We start from the raw sequence: 12,685 nt of genomic DNA, 5'->3' as shown, positions 1-12,685 counted from the left end.
AATTTTTGGCAAGTGGCAATGTCGACAAAATGCCGTTTTTTAAATTGGAAATGCCGTTTTTTTTGTGATTTTGTAATTTTTTGCCTTAAAAATGCTCGACAAACAGGAAATTCAGGTATTTGCAGAAAGCAAATGCCGCTCGCCTTTTCTCTGGGTATTTTTTACAGCCCGTGCCATCTTATTCGGTATGTTTCAATCCGTTTGTGGTCTCTGAGTTCTTAGTTTCCATAAATATTCCCCACAATGACATCTCATATGCAAATTACACCACCCACAAACAATCAATTGACACAAATCCATGTCATTTTCCAATGAAAACGACCAATACGAACTCATGAATCTCTTTTCAATATCGTTTAGTATTTTCTGTCTATTTCTAGTTTCAAATGCACAATATGATGCCGCCTTGAGAGTGCTGCCATTTCTTTCCAATCCTCTTCATCTAACATCAAGTTTGAATCGGCAATGTTTTGAAGAGACAAAATTATTCATTGATTCTCTGAAAGAAATTGCAAAGGTTACAGCGGATTGTCTGAAGTTTCGAAATTGTACACTGATTGAACTAACTTCAGTTCAAGATAATGTGTTTGCTCTTCAACGTGAGTGTTCACTAGAAATCTGTATCTGTTTATATATCTTCTTCATATTTCAGAGCTTGATGCATTTGGAAAGCTACCACCAGATATTCTTGACATCAATACATTTTTCGAAGGATCTTATGCTGAATGCCAGAAAGTCAGCGGAAAAAAGTACACGACAAGCTACAGTTATATTGTTACTTACATCGGAGACAATGTTACATGTGATCCTAAAACCCATGAGCACGTAACTCCTCGATTCGCAGTTTGCATGCCTTCATCTTGCAGTGAAAGTGATCTTGTTGAGATTTTCAATCAAATTATTTCATTTCCATTGACCACTTGCCAAGCATTTAAATCTGGTATTAAAGTTGAAAAGAAATGGGCATTTTGGGCATTTTCGTAAGTTTTTTGAAAAATCTGTATGAATTAATAAGTTCATAATTCAGGGTGTTCATGGCACTCATAGTTTCTTTAGTTGTTTCTGCAACGTTTGTAGATTATTTTCGAGAAAAGGAAATAGGAATGTCTGCGGTGAACGAGCATGCATATGGTACATATTATGAGTTGGAAAACTGATAATTTAAATTTTCAGTCCTTCGATCCTTTCTCTCATTTTCTCTTTGGAGCAACGCAGAACTTATTTTGTCAGTAAAAGAGCACAAACCTCATCATATTCGGTCTTTAGACTGTATCCGTGCTCTAACAATTCTCTGGATTGTCTTCGCTCACACCTATAATTTTAAATTTCCTTACAACAACGTTGGCAGCTCTACGGACTTTATTGAGAATCTGTCAATTTCAAGACAGTTGGTTTTGAACTCTTATTTCTCAATAGACACATTATTTGTTCTGTCCGGAATCACAGAGGCTTACATATTCTTTTGGAATAAACCAAAATACGGGACTATTTTGAAACCTTGGACATGGATTTATTACTATGCTCATAGGTACTTGCGGTCAGCGCCTGCTTTGATGACGTTTATCGGATTTTTTACAATTTATGAAAAATTCATTCAAGGTCCATTTATGGCTTCTGAAATGAGTAAGAAAATTTTCCTAAATTTTCCGTGCAGCTTTAAACTTTATTATATCTTGAACTTCAGATGTTCTCACCAAAGAAGCTGAAATTTGTGAGTCCAATTGGTGGAAAAACGCATTGTACATCAATAATTTTGCCGGCGATGAAAGTGTTGGTTTTATATTCTAAATTTCTAATTATTGAAACATTTCTGATTACTTTCAGTGCTACCGTATCACTTGGCTTCTGGCAGTTGACACTCAACTTTTCTTAATTTCTCCAATTATTCTCATCACATTATTTTTTACTATAACAGGCGGAGTGATTCTTATATTTGGTGGATGCGTTCTCAGTGTCTTCGTTGAGTATTTCTTATTTGGAATATTCGAATTACCGGCTGATTTTATTGGAAATGGGTCTGTCACTCCCCCAGTATCAATCTATCAACTCGGAGAAAATTTCAGCCATCACGAGCTCTTCCGATCAGTAGTCTATGAAATGCCATGGACAAGAGTTCCGTCTTTTTTCATTGGAATTTTTGTTGGTTACTTTCTGGCAACGTTCACAAAAACTCGATTGAAGTTTCATTGGAGTGTTACAATTTTTGGATGGGTTGTGGCTTCAGGAATAGCTGTTTGGTGTCTCTGGGGTAATTACTCATATGATTCTGGAAATCATTGGAGGTTAGTGAGACGATTTTCTAGAAAAACGTTGGAATCTTCTGATCATGATTTTTTTTAATATTATGGAATTTTGAAAAAAGTTCAACAATCTTCAAGAAGGTTTTGGGAACTTTTGAAAATGTCAAAAAGTTTTTAGAACATTTCTAAAGATTAATTGTGAAGTTTTTGAAAAAGTTCGAGGAAGTTTGGTAAATTTTTAGAACATTGCGATGTTTTCTGGGAGTTTTTGACAATTTTTGCGCAGTTTTTGGTTCGAAGAATTTGAAAAGCGATCAGAAAAGAGAGAAATTGTTCGGAAAAATTAGGGAAATTAGAAAAATTCAAATAAATTGTATGAACTGAACATCGAAAAAAGTTCAGAAACGTTCAACAAATTTTCAATTTGTTCGAGGAACTGATAGGTTCCCGAAAAATAATTTGTGTACATGTCTTGTTTGGAAATAAATTAGTTGAATGTTTCATAGTTTTGCAGTATTTACCAAAGGGCTACTTACTTCAAACTTCTCCAAAGTTGGCTGGTCGTTTTTCGTTTCATGGGTTATCATTGCCAACCATTATGGATGGGGTGGTCGGTTTTTTTTCAACAAATTTTTCACTTACAAATAATTTATTTCAGGACCAATTTGTAGTTTTATGTGTCATCCAATTTGGCAGCCATTTGGAAGGTTATCCTATTGTGCTTACATTGTTCATCGAATAGTCTTATTTTGGTTTTTCAATTTAGATGGAATTAATCCCCATGCATATTCGACAATGCAAATGGTTTTTTTTTCTGAATTTTTGAAAATAATTCTCTACATTTTTAGTTTGTCTTCTATTCTATTCCTGGAACTCTACTCTCCTACGCTTTTGCATTTTTCTGGAGCTCATTATTTGAAGTTCCCGTTGCAAAGTGGGTGTAGTTGATTTTTAACTTTGAATTAAAAACCTGCTAATAAATTTTTACAGAATTGAAAAGATATTCTTGAAACCCATTTCGGTATATCGAGGAAAATCGACTCAAGCGATTGAAACAATCCGTGTCAGACGAAGTGCAATGAGTTGAAAAAGTTGTGGAAAAGCATTCAACATATGTAATAACATTTACAGTAATTGAGATTATTCATTGATAAATACTTCAGAACAAAATTAGGCAGATTTCGGGCATTTTTTCAGATCGATACATTTTTTGGTATTTGAATCAACAACAAATCCTTGCTTGCACTCACATCTCGCTTTGCACATTTGTATGCACATCTGAAATTAGTCAGTGAAATTTTAAAAAGTTAGATTTCATACAACTTTTCTTACTTCTGAATTTTTTGTTTCACATTTTGTTTTCAAAAATTAAAATTAATATTAACCCCCTCCTATCATAATAAAAAAATGCTTAAATCTTACCGGATTTGGGTTCTCACAAGTTCGATCGCACGGGGATCCACAATCATTGAATATCTCATTTTCTCCACATTGATTTTTAGCCAATGCAAAGCTCAATGTAGCCAGGACAAGAAGGGAAAATAGAAAGTATTTCATTTTGAAATGTAATGGGAAACAAATATCCCAGTTGTGTGTTGAAATGTTCTCAATGAGAATTGTTTTCGAGAGGGCTATTCCTCGGTGATTGATGGATGGGATTTGTTTGTCAAACGTGGTCGGGCATTTGAACTTTCTTTTTGTCAATAAACGAGATTGGTGTGATTTCTGATTCCCAACACAGAACTTTGTATTGAATTTCAAATAAACAAAAATTCGGTTGAATAATATTAAACTCATTCAAAAGTTTAATGAAATTATTAATTTTATTTATTCTTTCAAGTTTTGAACGGAATGAAATTTAGTACCCGTCCATAGGCGATAGTTTTTCTAAAGGAATTGGAAAAAGCGATAGCATGCATTAAAATAAAACATAATCCAAGAACACAAATTGAACGGAAATCATTTATTTAACACGAAAATCGTAATTAAAAATTTAAAAATTTAACAAGGATAATGAAAACCATTGAACATTTAAAAATAATTGCTGAAGATTTTGTTGTTGTTTCAAATGGAGTGTCCGTTGTTGTAGACGTACTCGGAAACAAACTCTGAATTTCAGTTATATCATAATCCACTAAATTAACTGAATATACCTCTACGTTAAAAACAAATGAGAACGATGATTTCACAGTCGTTCCATCGAATGTAACAGACATATATGTTGCATTTGCAGATCTAGCACCCGCACCTGACGTAGTTTCATTAAACTCTACTCCAACTGGAGTTTTGCCAGGAGCTCCGAATTCGACTCTGATCTTAGCTCCGGGATCACCAATCACTACATCGGGAAGGTTTATATTGAAACGTACAGTCTCAGAAGAAGCTGAAATTGTTTTTCAAAAAATCATATTTTTCTTTGCCAACTCACTGAAATTAGTAGAATATGAAGGAGTTTTCAGGGTGGTAGGATTCCAGATCGACGGAGAAATGATATACCCTCTTCTTCCAGGAAAGACATAACCCCAGTTTGGATAAGGTCCACAAGTTAGTGATAAGGAAACAGCTGATTGATATGCAACCATTGTAAATGTATCTGATAAAATCTGTTGTGGCAAGCTTCGATATATTGGGTCGCCCACACTAAAATTATTATTAGAAACTAATTTCATAAAAACTAAATTTTCAAAATTCTTCAACTCACCTGTAAGCTAAAACATTTGAGTAAGCGTGTGTCGGTGTGAGTGGAGTGAAACTGACAAATTTTTCGCCAGGAAAATTTTGTTTGACGATAGTAAGACCAGTGATATACGTTTCCATTGAATCAGGGCAGAAAAATGTGACAGCAGATTTAACTCCATCCGGGACGAAGAAACGCTCGAAAAAGTCAGATCCACTTGATAATATCCTTAATGAGTAGTCCTTGTATCTAGAGACAATTGAATAGTCATTAGCAATGCCGTATGATTGTGAAGGAGTTTCGTAAAAGTTCACAAGTGACAACGATTTCCGGGTAGACGAGCTACCAATATTTGTAAATTGCTTCAGATTCCCCATGAATTTTGCATTCAAATCTTCCCCATCATACACGTAAATCTTCCAAATAGAACTGTCTGAAAGAATTCCCAATGCAGAAGTATGGAATGCAACTTGATCAGCTGATGAAACAAACTGATAGAAACTATTGGCAGTTAGATTCAAATTTAACACTGTTCCAGTTGGATTTTGAATGCGAGTGAACTTCGAAACATCAATATATTGCCAGGAAAAATAGAAACTAGCTTTGCCCGAGTTTGTGGAAATATATACTTTTGAGTTGTTGGCCGCTGCAAAGAAAACTGATTCTCCAACATCCATTCTGAAAAACAAATGTGTTTTGTCAACTCTTGAGTATGCAATTGTATACGGCAGCACTATTTGTGCACTACTTTCTATACATTTTTACTTTGAACTCCTGAAACTCTGAACTTTCTTATTTCACATTCATTGCATGGCGAAAATAGAAATTTTTTACTATCAAACAAAAAATTCAAATTCATTTTTGGTAGTGTAAAGTAAATAATGGGAGCAAATTTCAGATGTTTTTTTTTCAATACTAGACTCACTTATAAAGTGTAGATCTGGAATCCCGAATGACAAAACTGTCCAGATTCTCAAATAATGCATCTGTTTGAACAATAAACTTGATAACTTGGCCATCGGGAATTTCAAACTAAAATTTGAATAAATTATTAACATCTTGAAGTGTTTTTCAGTTTACCTCAACGGAGCAATCATAATTTGCAGGAAACTTTGCTAAACCATTTAATGGAAAATGCCCTGATGGAACGTTACTTGTTATAGGTGAGTTGGGACATGTTAAGTCATCTGCAAAACTGGGTGCGATGAAAAGAATAGAGAATAGAACGAAGGAAATCATTTTGTCATCCTGAAATGATTATTCATTTCTTTATAAGAACGAGACAGTCGATTATTCGTTTTTGATAAGAAAAAAATGACGCTTTATTTGCTTTGTGCATTTTTAGAATGAAACAATCCCAAGAACCGATTAAAGGCGAAGTGGGCATTGGTGACTGTAGCTAGAAAATGTTGTGAAATTTTAGAAAATGCTGCAACAATTGACAACTTTTAAAAACCTGTTAAATGAATCTCCAAAATCTTACAAATTATTTTACAAAAAATGGAAAAAAATTCTGAAATTATAGAAGCATTCTAGGATTTACAAGAATCTACCAAAGTTGCAAAAAACTTCAAAAGTAGCCTAAAATTGCTATCGTTTTCCGAAAATTGCAAGCATGCGAGAAACTTGTAAAATTTTCTAAAATGTGTCAAAAATTTATCGGATTAATTAAATAAATCATTTGCTAAAAAGTTGCAACCGTTCGCCAGGTAAACTTGTGATAACTATTTCGTATTTTGATAACATGGTTCTGATTTAAACATTATTGTCAATTTCAATGTACAGTGGTGGCCAAAATTATATGCGTTTTTGGTTTTTTGCGAATTTTTCATAACTTTCAAATGAGTATAACTCACAAACTAAGCATTTTAGAAAGAAAAGTTCAACTGCTATACTGTTGTTTAGAATCTTGTCTACATGTTAAAACATGCTCCAACATTAAAAAAAATTCAGGTCAAGAGATACAGTGGGAGACATCTCGCGAGTTCATTTTTGGCTACTTCTTTTGAAACGCATGTAGCTCGAGAAGGAGATCTGTATATGGAACGTACATGTCCACAGAATTTACCGGAAGCACGGATATTTCATCATTTCTTCTGAATTTTGAAATAGTGGTTAGTTTAAAATTACATAGTTCGCGGTTGAAAACTAAATTCTCACGATTTAGGGTAATCCGGCAACAGCAACTACTGCTCAACTGGAGACAACAACAAAAACGGCTAATTTGTTTATTAATATTCCACTTGTTTTATTTATTTTTGTGAGACTTTTATTAGCTTTATAACAACAGCATTCAAATAAATAATTTGTTTTGTGAAACATATATGGCAGTCATGACTAGATCAGAAAGGAGAACTACAGTGGTGGCCAAAAGTATATGCGTTTTGGTTTTTTTTTCGAATTGTTCATAATTTTCAAATGAGTATAACTCACAAACTAGGCACTTTAGAAAGAAAAGTTTAACTGCTAAACTGTTGTTTAGAATCTTGTCTACATGTTAAAACATGAACCAACATTTCAAAAAATTCAGGTCAAGAGATACAGCGGGAGACATCTCGCGAGTTCATTTTTTGCTATTTCTTTTGAAACGCATGTAACTCGAGAAGAAAAAGTTTTCATGACAAAAGTTTTAGCAATAAAATAATTTGCAAATATTTCTCTATCACATGCAATTAATCGTTTTTCAATCAAACATCCTGTAGAATAGAGCTGTAAGTTTAAATACGGGCATCTCAAAGCACTGTCAAAGCACAAAGCAAAGCAAAACCCACTGTTAAAACACCAGGTCATGTTTTTCAAAAATATATTTTCGTGCATATATTTTGAATAACTAATTTTATAACTGAATTTTATTTGCATTTCAACTGAAAAGCAAGTATTAGAAAAATTTACCCACCACTTTTAGAAATTGTTCCCGACGAGTGCTGGTACTCCGCGTGTTTAAACTTACAGCTCTATTCTACTGGTTGCTTGATTGAAAAATTACTAATTACATGTAATAGAGAAATATTTGCAGATTATTTTATTACTAAAAATTTTTTCATGAAAACTTTTTCTTCTCGAGCTACATGCGTTTCAAAAGAAATAGCCAAAAATGAACTCGCGAGATGTCTCCCGCTGTATCTCTTGACCTGAATTTTTTGAAATGTTGGTTCATGTTTTAACATGTAGACAAGATTCTAAACAACAGTTTAGCAGTTAAACTTTTCTTTCTAAAGTGCCTAGTTTGTGAGTTATACTCATTTGAAAATTATGAACAATTCGAAAAAAAAACCAAAACGCATATACTTTTGGCCACCACTGTAGTTCTCCTTTCTGATCTAGTCATGACTGCCATATATGTTTCACAAAACAAATTATTTATTTGAATGCTGTTGTTATAAAGCTAATAAAAGTCTCACAAAAATAAATAAAACAAGTGGAATATTAATAAACAAATTAGCCGTTTTTGTTGTTGTCTCCAGTTGAGCAGTAGTTGCTGTTGCCGGATTACCCTAAATCGTGAGAATTTAGTTTTCAACCGCAAACTATGTAATTTTAAACTAACCACTATTTCAAAATTCAGAAGAAATGATGAAATATCCGTGCTTCCGGTAAATTCTGTGGACATGTACGTTCCATATACAGATCTTGAACCAGTATTAACTGCAGTTTGATTAAATTCAACAACATTTGGTGGAATTCCCGGCGATCCCATAGTAATTTTCATTTCTGCTCCTTCATCCACAATTACCACGGATATCAGGTTGAAAATGAATTTAATTTTTTCCACAGACGCTGAAAAACGCTCCTATTAAGTTTTGCTCATTGATTTTTTAAATGATTGAATTGGAAAGTTGAAAATTCAAACTACGTACTGAAATTAGATGTATAGGGAACCGTAGCAGTAGTCGTAGGATTCCAGAGCGATGGAGATATTATCCATCCTCTTCTTCCTGGAGGAGCAAGATTCCAAATGCTCGACGGGCCAGAAGAGAGCAAAAAGTTGAACGTGGACTGGCTCATTATCACAGTGAAGGTATTTGTTGGTATTTGTTGTGGCAAACTTTGAGCAATTGGATCTCCGTGTCTAAAAAAATGTAGATGGAAAAAGTTGAATTTAGAACGCTTACTTGTAAATCAATAAGTTTGATTGAAATTGTGTTGGTGTGAGTGGTTTAAAACTAATCGATTGTCCGACAACGTTTTGGTCCACAATATTCAAATCGATGATATAAGTTTCCATTGAGTCCACACAAAAATAAGTGAATGCAGACTCTTTTCCAGTTGGAACTACATAATTGGAATAATAATTAATGCCACTTGAAGCAACAATCAATTCGTATGTGTTGTATGAAAATACAGATGAATAGTCATTTGCAATACCATAAGATCTTGAGTTGGATCCATAAAAATTGACAAGAACCAATGATTTTCCAGTTGTGGATTGAGTTTTCATAGAGCCAGAAAATTGCAAAAGATGTCCTAAGAACTTTCCATTCAGGTCTTGTCCATCATAAACATAAATATAGGCAAGTGATACGTCAAAAGTTCTATCAAGATTTGCAGTGTGAAATGTTATGTTACTCAATTCTGAATTGAATTGATAGAAAGTGTTTGCGGTGAGATTCAAATTGAGAATAGTTCCACTTGGATTCTGAATTTTGTTGAATGTAGTGACATCGATGAACTTCCAAGAAAAATGAAAAGAAGCATTGTTGGTTTTAGTAGTAATTTTGACATTTGCGTTATTGGCGGCAGCGTAGTACGTAATTTCACCAGTATACATTCTGTAACAAAATCTTGAAAGTTTCATTGATAAACCCCTATCAAATCTATGGTGCAATTAGGGGAACTCCAATGAGAAAAGTTTGCGATAGTTGTTGTCACTTGCAAAGTATAACAAGTTTGAGACCGTGCAAAAAATACAGTAACTTTTGTTGGAAATTTAGATTGAAACAAATGACGTTATGTATGATGGCTACTGGGTCACAACTTTATAGCAAACCCCTGCAACTTGAAAAGAAAGTTTACAAATCTTTGTCAAAAGATGTGACGAAGATGCAGAAACATATGCAGTTCTGAACAAAAATTAATTTAAGAAATTACAATAGTTATTTGAAAAGCTGCGAGAATTTGTTAAAACGCTAACTATAAGATGTACTATAACTCCGATAGTGTGCTATGAAAAAGATGCGTTCAATTTTTGAGGAATTCCCATTTCGGATAAAACTCACTCATGATTTGTTCCCGTGGAATCTTCGATTACAAGCTTGTCTCCAGCATCAGTATCTGCATTAGTTTGAACATCGAATTTGACCACCTGGCCATCAGGAATTTGAAACTAAAAACTCTTTTCATTAGTTTAAACTACAAGTTTTGAATTAACCTGAAAATAACAGTTATAATTTTTTGGAAACACCGTTGGTCCTCCTTGTGGAAAGTCTCCAGATTCGGTCGTAATTGGCATACCTGGACATGTTAAATCTGCAGCCCAAATGGGAATAATGGATAATGAGAGAAAATAAATGTACTTGAGAAGAAACATGATGCACCACAATCAAACGATTATTCAACATTTTATATTAGGGACATGGGTGGAGTTTTCTTGATAAGAAACACATTTTTTGTTTGTTTTACTCCAGAAATTTATCATAGGTGAAAGTCTGATCACAATTGTTGAAAACGATTGCAGAAAACGGAAGTCGCTTTGAAAAGAAAAATAATTAAGAGAATTAAAATCTGACGAGTTCATTAATTGGAAACTTTTTGAAATTTGAAATTTTATCCGAACACAATTTTGTCATTCATGAAGCGATACTTGAATGTAGCAGTAGACGGGGCCGTTTCTTTTGAGTACAATTCAATGATGGTTGGGTTGTGAAGTGATTTGAATACTTTCTTATACAGTGGTTCATCCTTGCAGCACATCCTGAAACATTTCGGGTTTTTTTTTCTAATTTTAAAAGTTAGAAATTAAACCGTAATCACTGACAACTGTAAAAAATGTACTAAAGGTTTTCTTTGTTTTTAATTTTTTTTGTTGAAAACTCTGCTAAATAGATTATTTGAAAGGTGCTGATTTTTTTTTGAATTATTTTTCCGCAGAAAGTTATGAAAATGTGTTTCCTAGTCAATTTAATGGAGCTTAAAACTACAAAAAATTAAAACTAGGCCATTTAATTGCGCAAAAAGTCAGATTAGTTCGGAAATTAAAACAAAAATCTTTAGAAAATTATAACGACTTGATACATTTATTTACAACTATCGAAAAAACTCGACTTTTAATTTTTAAAAAAACTCACACTGGGCTGGTAATTCTAGAATCTTCTCTTGACTTAATTTCAACACCGTTCCAAGTACATCCAGCCGTACATATCACATTTTCAAGGCCTTCCATTGTAATCTCAATTGTTGAGTTAGCTTCACCAGTAATGTACACAAAAGTTGAATAAAAACCATCAGAGACTGGTTCTGGCTTGTAGTTAAATGAGATAGTCTGTGTCTGCCATCGACCGTAGGTAGCCTTTAGTTCATATGAATCTTGTTGACGTCTTTCGTTACAAAGTTTTCCAAAGAATCCTTTCGGGCAATTACATCTAGAACAATCAGATGGTGAAGTATATCCTCCATTTTTGCATTCCAACTGAGTGGAGCACCCACATCCGTAGTATTGGTTGATTTTATACATATCATAAAAGGTCACTCTTCTACTCCCCATTGTATTTTTGTATTCCATATCGTATGGTTCCATTTTTCCAACACCATAGTTGCTTGAATGATACATCATGATACTTCCATGTTCAAATGGTCCATACATTGTTGTCATTCCCCATGGCCTTGGTCGTGCTTCGTAATCAGTGGATGTTACTTTCAAAGAATTATCACGATCTGGTCGAGTATGTTCATGATATCTTCCGAGTGAATGTGAGAATTCATGAACAATACTTCCAATATTAGCACACCATCCAGTCTCCATACTGAGCTCTCCAGCTGAACCACTCCTAGTGCCTGGAGCTCCGATTGTTGACCGACAATGAGAGAGTCTAAAATATAACATGACCTGTGAAAAACTAAAATTGATAAAACTTACTCTGAAGTAAAAATCTTCAAACGTTGCCAATGTGTTGGATCTTCGTTGAACTTGATGCAAGTGTGATTTGCAATGTAAGCAATTGCACTTTTAACCTTCTCCTTCACTGAATTGTTGTTGTCTGCATAATAATAATTGATTGTTCCACCTAACCATTTTGATCCAAGACGTTCAAATTCTCTTTTGACTCGTTTATAAGAGTCGCCTCCTTCGATGTCGTGCTCATTGAAACGAGAAAGTCCACAGTATGCGTAGGAAGAAAGGAGAAAAGCAGCTCCAATAATATGAACCACCCGAGTCATCTCGAGATGTTAAATGATTCTTCCACTAGCAGCGTATTTATTTATACTGCTTTCAGCCTTATTCTTATGCAAAAAATGATGGAAAAATGCAAATCGGTGGGGAATTTTTCAAATAAAACTACAGTATCTTAAATATTTGTCATATCGCCAGAGCGAAAATTGGACTGGAGAACATGATGGTTATTCAAAAACGAAACATTATAAAAATAAATAAAAGGACATTTTCATGGTTAAAACAGAAGTTTGAAAACTATTTATGATATTTTGAAAAATTATAATGTTCCAAACGATTTCAAAACTAACGTTCAAAAACAGTTTTTAAAAAACTTGAAACATTTTCAGTATCGTAGAGGTTTGAAAAAAGTTAACTAAAAAAATATTTTTAAGTTATTTT

At 33.7% G+C, this 12,685-nt stretch overlaps 4 protein-coding genes and 1 pseudogene across 6 annotated transcripts; 1 reads left to right on the top strand and 4 right to left on the bottom strand.

Annotated features, from left to right (window-relative positions):
• Positions 1–334: 334 nt before the first annotated feature.
• On the top strand, positions 335–3,327 carry oac-33 (annotated as a pseudogene). The gene is made up of 11 exons: positions 335–599; positions 653–980; positions 1,028–1,131; positions 1,174–1,623; positions 1,685–1,770; positions 1,825–2,015; positions 2,064–2,282; positions 2,755–2,850; positions 2,899–3,044; positions 3,089–3,174; positions 3,231–3,327. Coding segments are annotated over exons 1-11 (2,068 nt in total).
• Positions 3,328–3,367: 40 nt separating this feature from the next.
• On the bottom strand, positions 3,368–3,945 carry spi-4 (TIL domain-containing protein). The gene is made up of 2 exons (NM_001083276.3): positions 3,663–3,945; positions 3,368–3,518 (listed from the first exon to the last, which is right to left on the bottom strand). Exons 1-2 carry the CDS (start codon positions 3,795–3,797, stop codon positions 3,411–3,413), a joined length of 243 nt encoding a protein of 80 aa, NP_001076745.1. The 5' UTR covers positions 3,798–3,945; the 3' UTR covers positions 3,368–3,410.
• A 242-nt stretch (positions 3,946–4,187) lies between these two features.
• Positions 4,188–6,164, bottom strand: F53C11.1 (the record flags this gene model as incomplete). 2 transcript variants are annotated; one of them, NM_074010.7, is made up of 6 exons in its annotated part: positions 4,188–4,348; positions 4,394–4,623; positions 4,669–4,880; positions 4,942–5,595; positions 5,843–5,949; positions 5,998–6,164. In NM_074010.7, 6 exons carry the CDS (start codon positions 6,154–6,156, stop codon positions 4,226–4,228), a joined length of 1,485 nt encoding a protein of 494 aa, NP_506411.2. The 2 variants fall into 2 exon arrangements, with proteins under 2 accessions (NP_506411.2, NP_001294712.1); NM_001307783.3 differs by lacking the exons at positions 5,843–5,949; positions 5,998–6,164 and having other exon boundaries at positions 4,226–4,348; positions 4,942–5,594.
• A 2,095-nt stretch (positions 6,165–8,259) lies between these two features.
• F20G2.5 (CUB-like domain-containing protein) lies at positions 8,260–10,451 on the bottom strand. The gene is made up of 6 exons (NM_074009.6): positions 10,286–10,451; positions 10,134–10,240; positions 9,030–9,686; positions 8,775–8,986; positions 8,465–8,694; positions 8,260–8,411 (listed from the first exon to the last, which is right to left on the bottom strand). The coding sequence occupies exons 1-6, from the start codon at positions 10,442–10,444 to the stop codon at positions 8,295–8,297; spliced, it is 1,482 nt and encodes a 493-aa protein (NP_506410.3). The 5' UTR covers positions 10,445–10,451; the 3' UTR covers positions 8,260–8,294.
• Positions 10,452–10,630: 179 nt separating this feature from the next.
• On the bottom strand, positions 10,631–12,574 carry nas-24 (Zinc metalloproteinase nas-24). The gene is made up of 3 exons (NM_074008.6): positions 11,990–12,574; positions 11,202–11,942; positions 10,631–10,828 (listed from the first exon to the last, which is right to left on the bottom strand). Exons 1-3 carry the CDS (start codon positions 12,289–12,291, stop codon positions 10,681–10,683), a joined length of 1,191 nt encoding a protein of 396 aa, NP_506409.2. The 5' UTR covers positions 12,292–12,574; the 3' UTR covers positions 10,631–10,680.
• Positions 12,575–12,685: the final 111 nt, after the last annotated feature.

The sequence above is a fragment of the Caenorhabditis elegans genome, chromosome V (assembly GCF_000002985.6).
Source record: "Caenorhabditis elegans chromosome V".
Lineage (NCBI taxonomy): Eukaryota > Metazoa > Nematoda > Chromadorea > Rhabditida > Rhabditidae > Caenorhabditis > Caenorhabditis elegans.
Note: the sequence above shows the minus strand (reverse complement) of the source record. Positions and strands in the feature narration are given on the sequence as shown.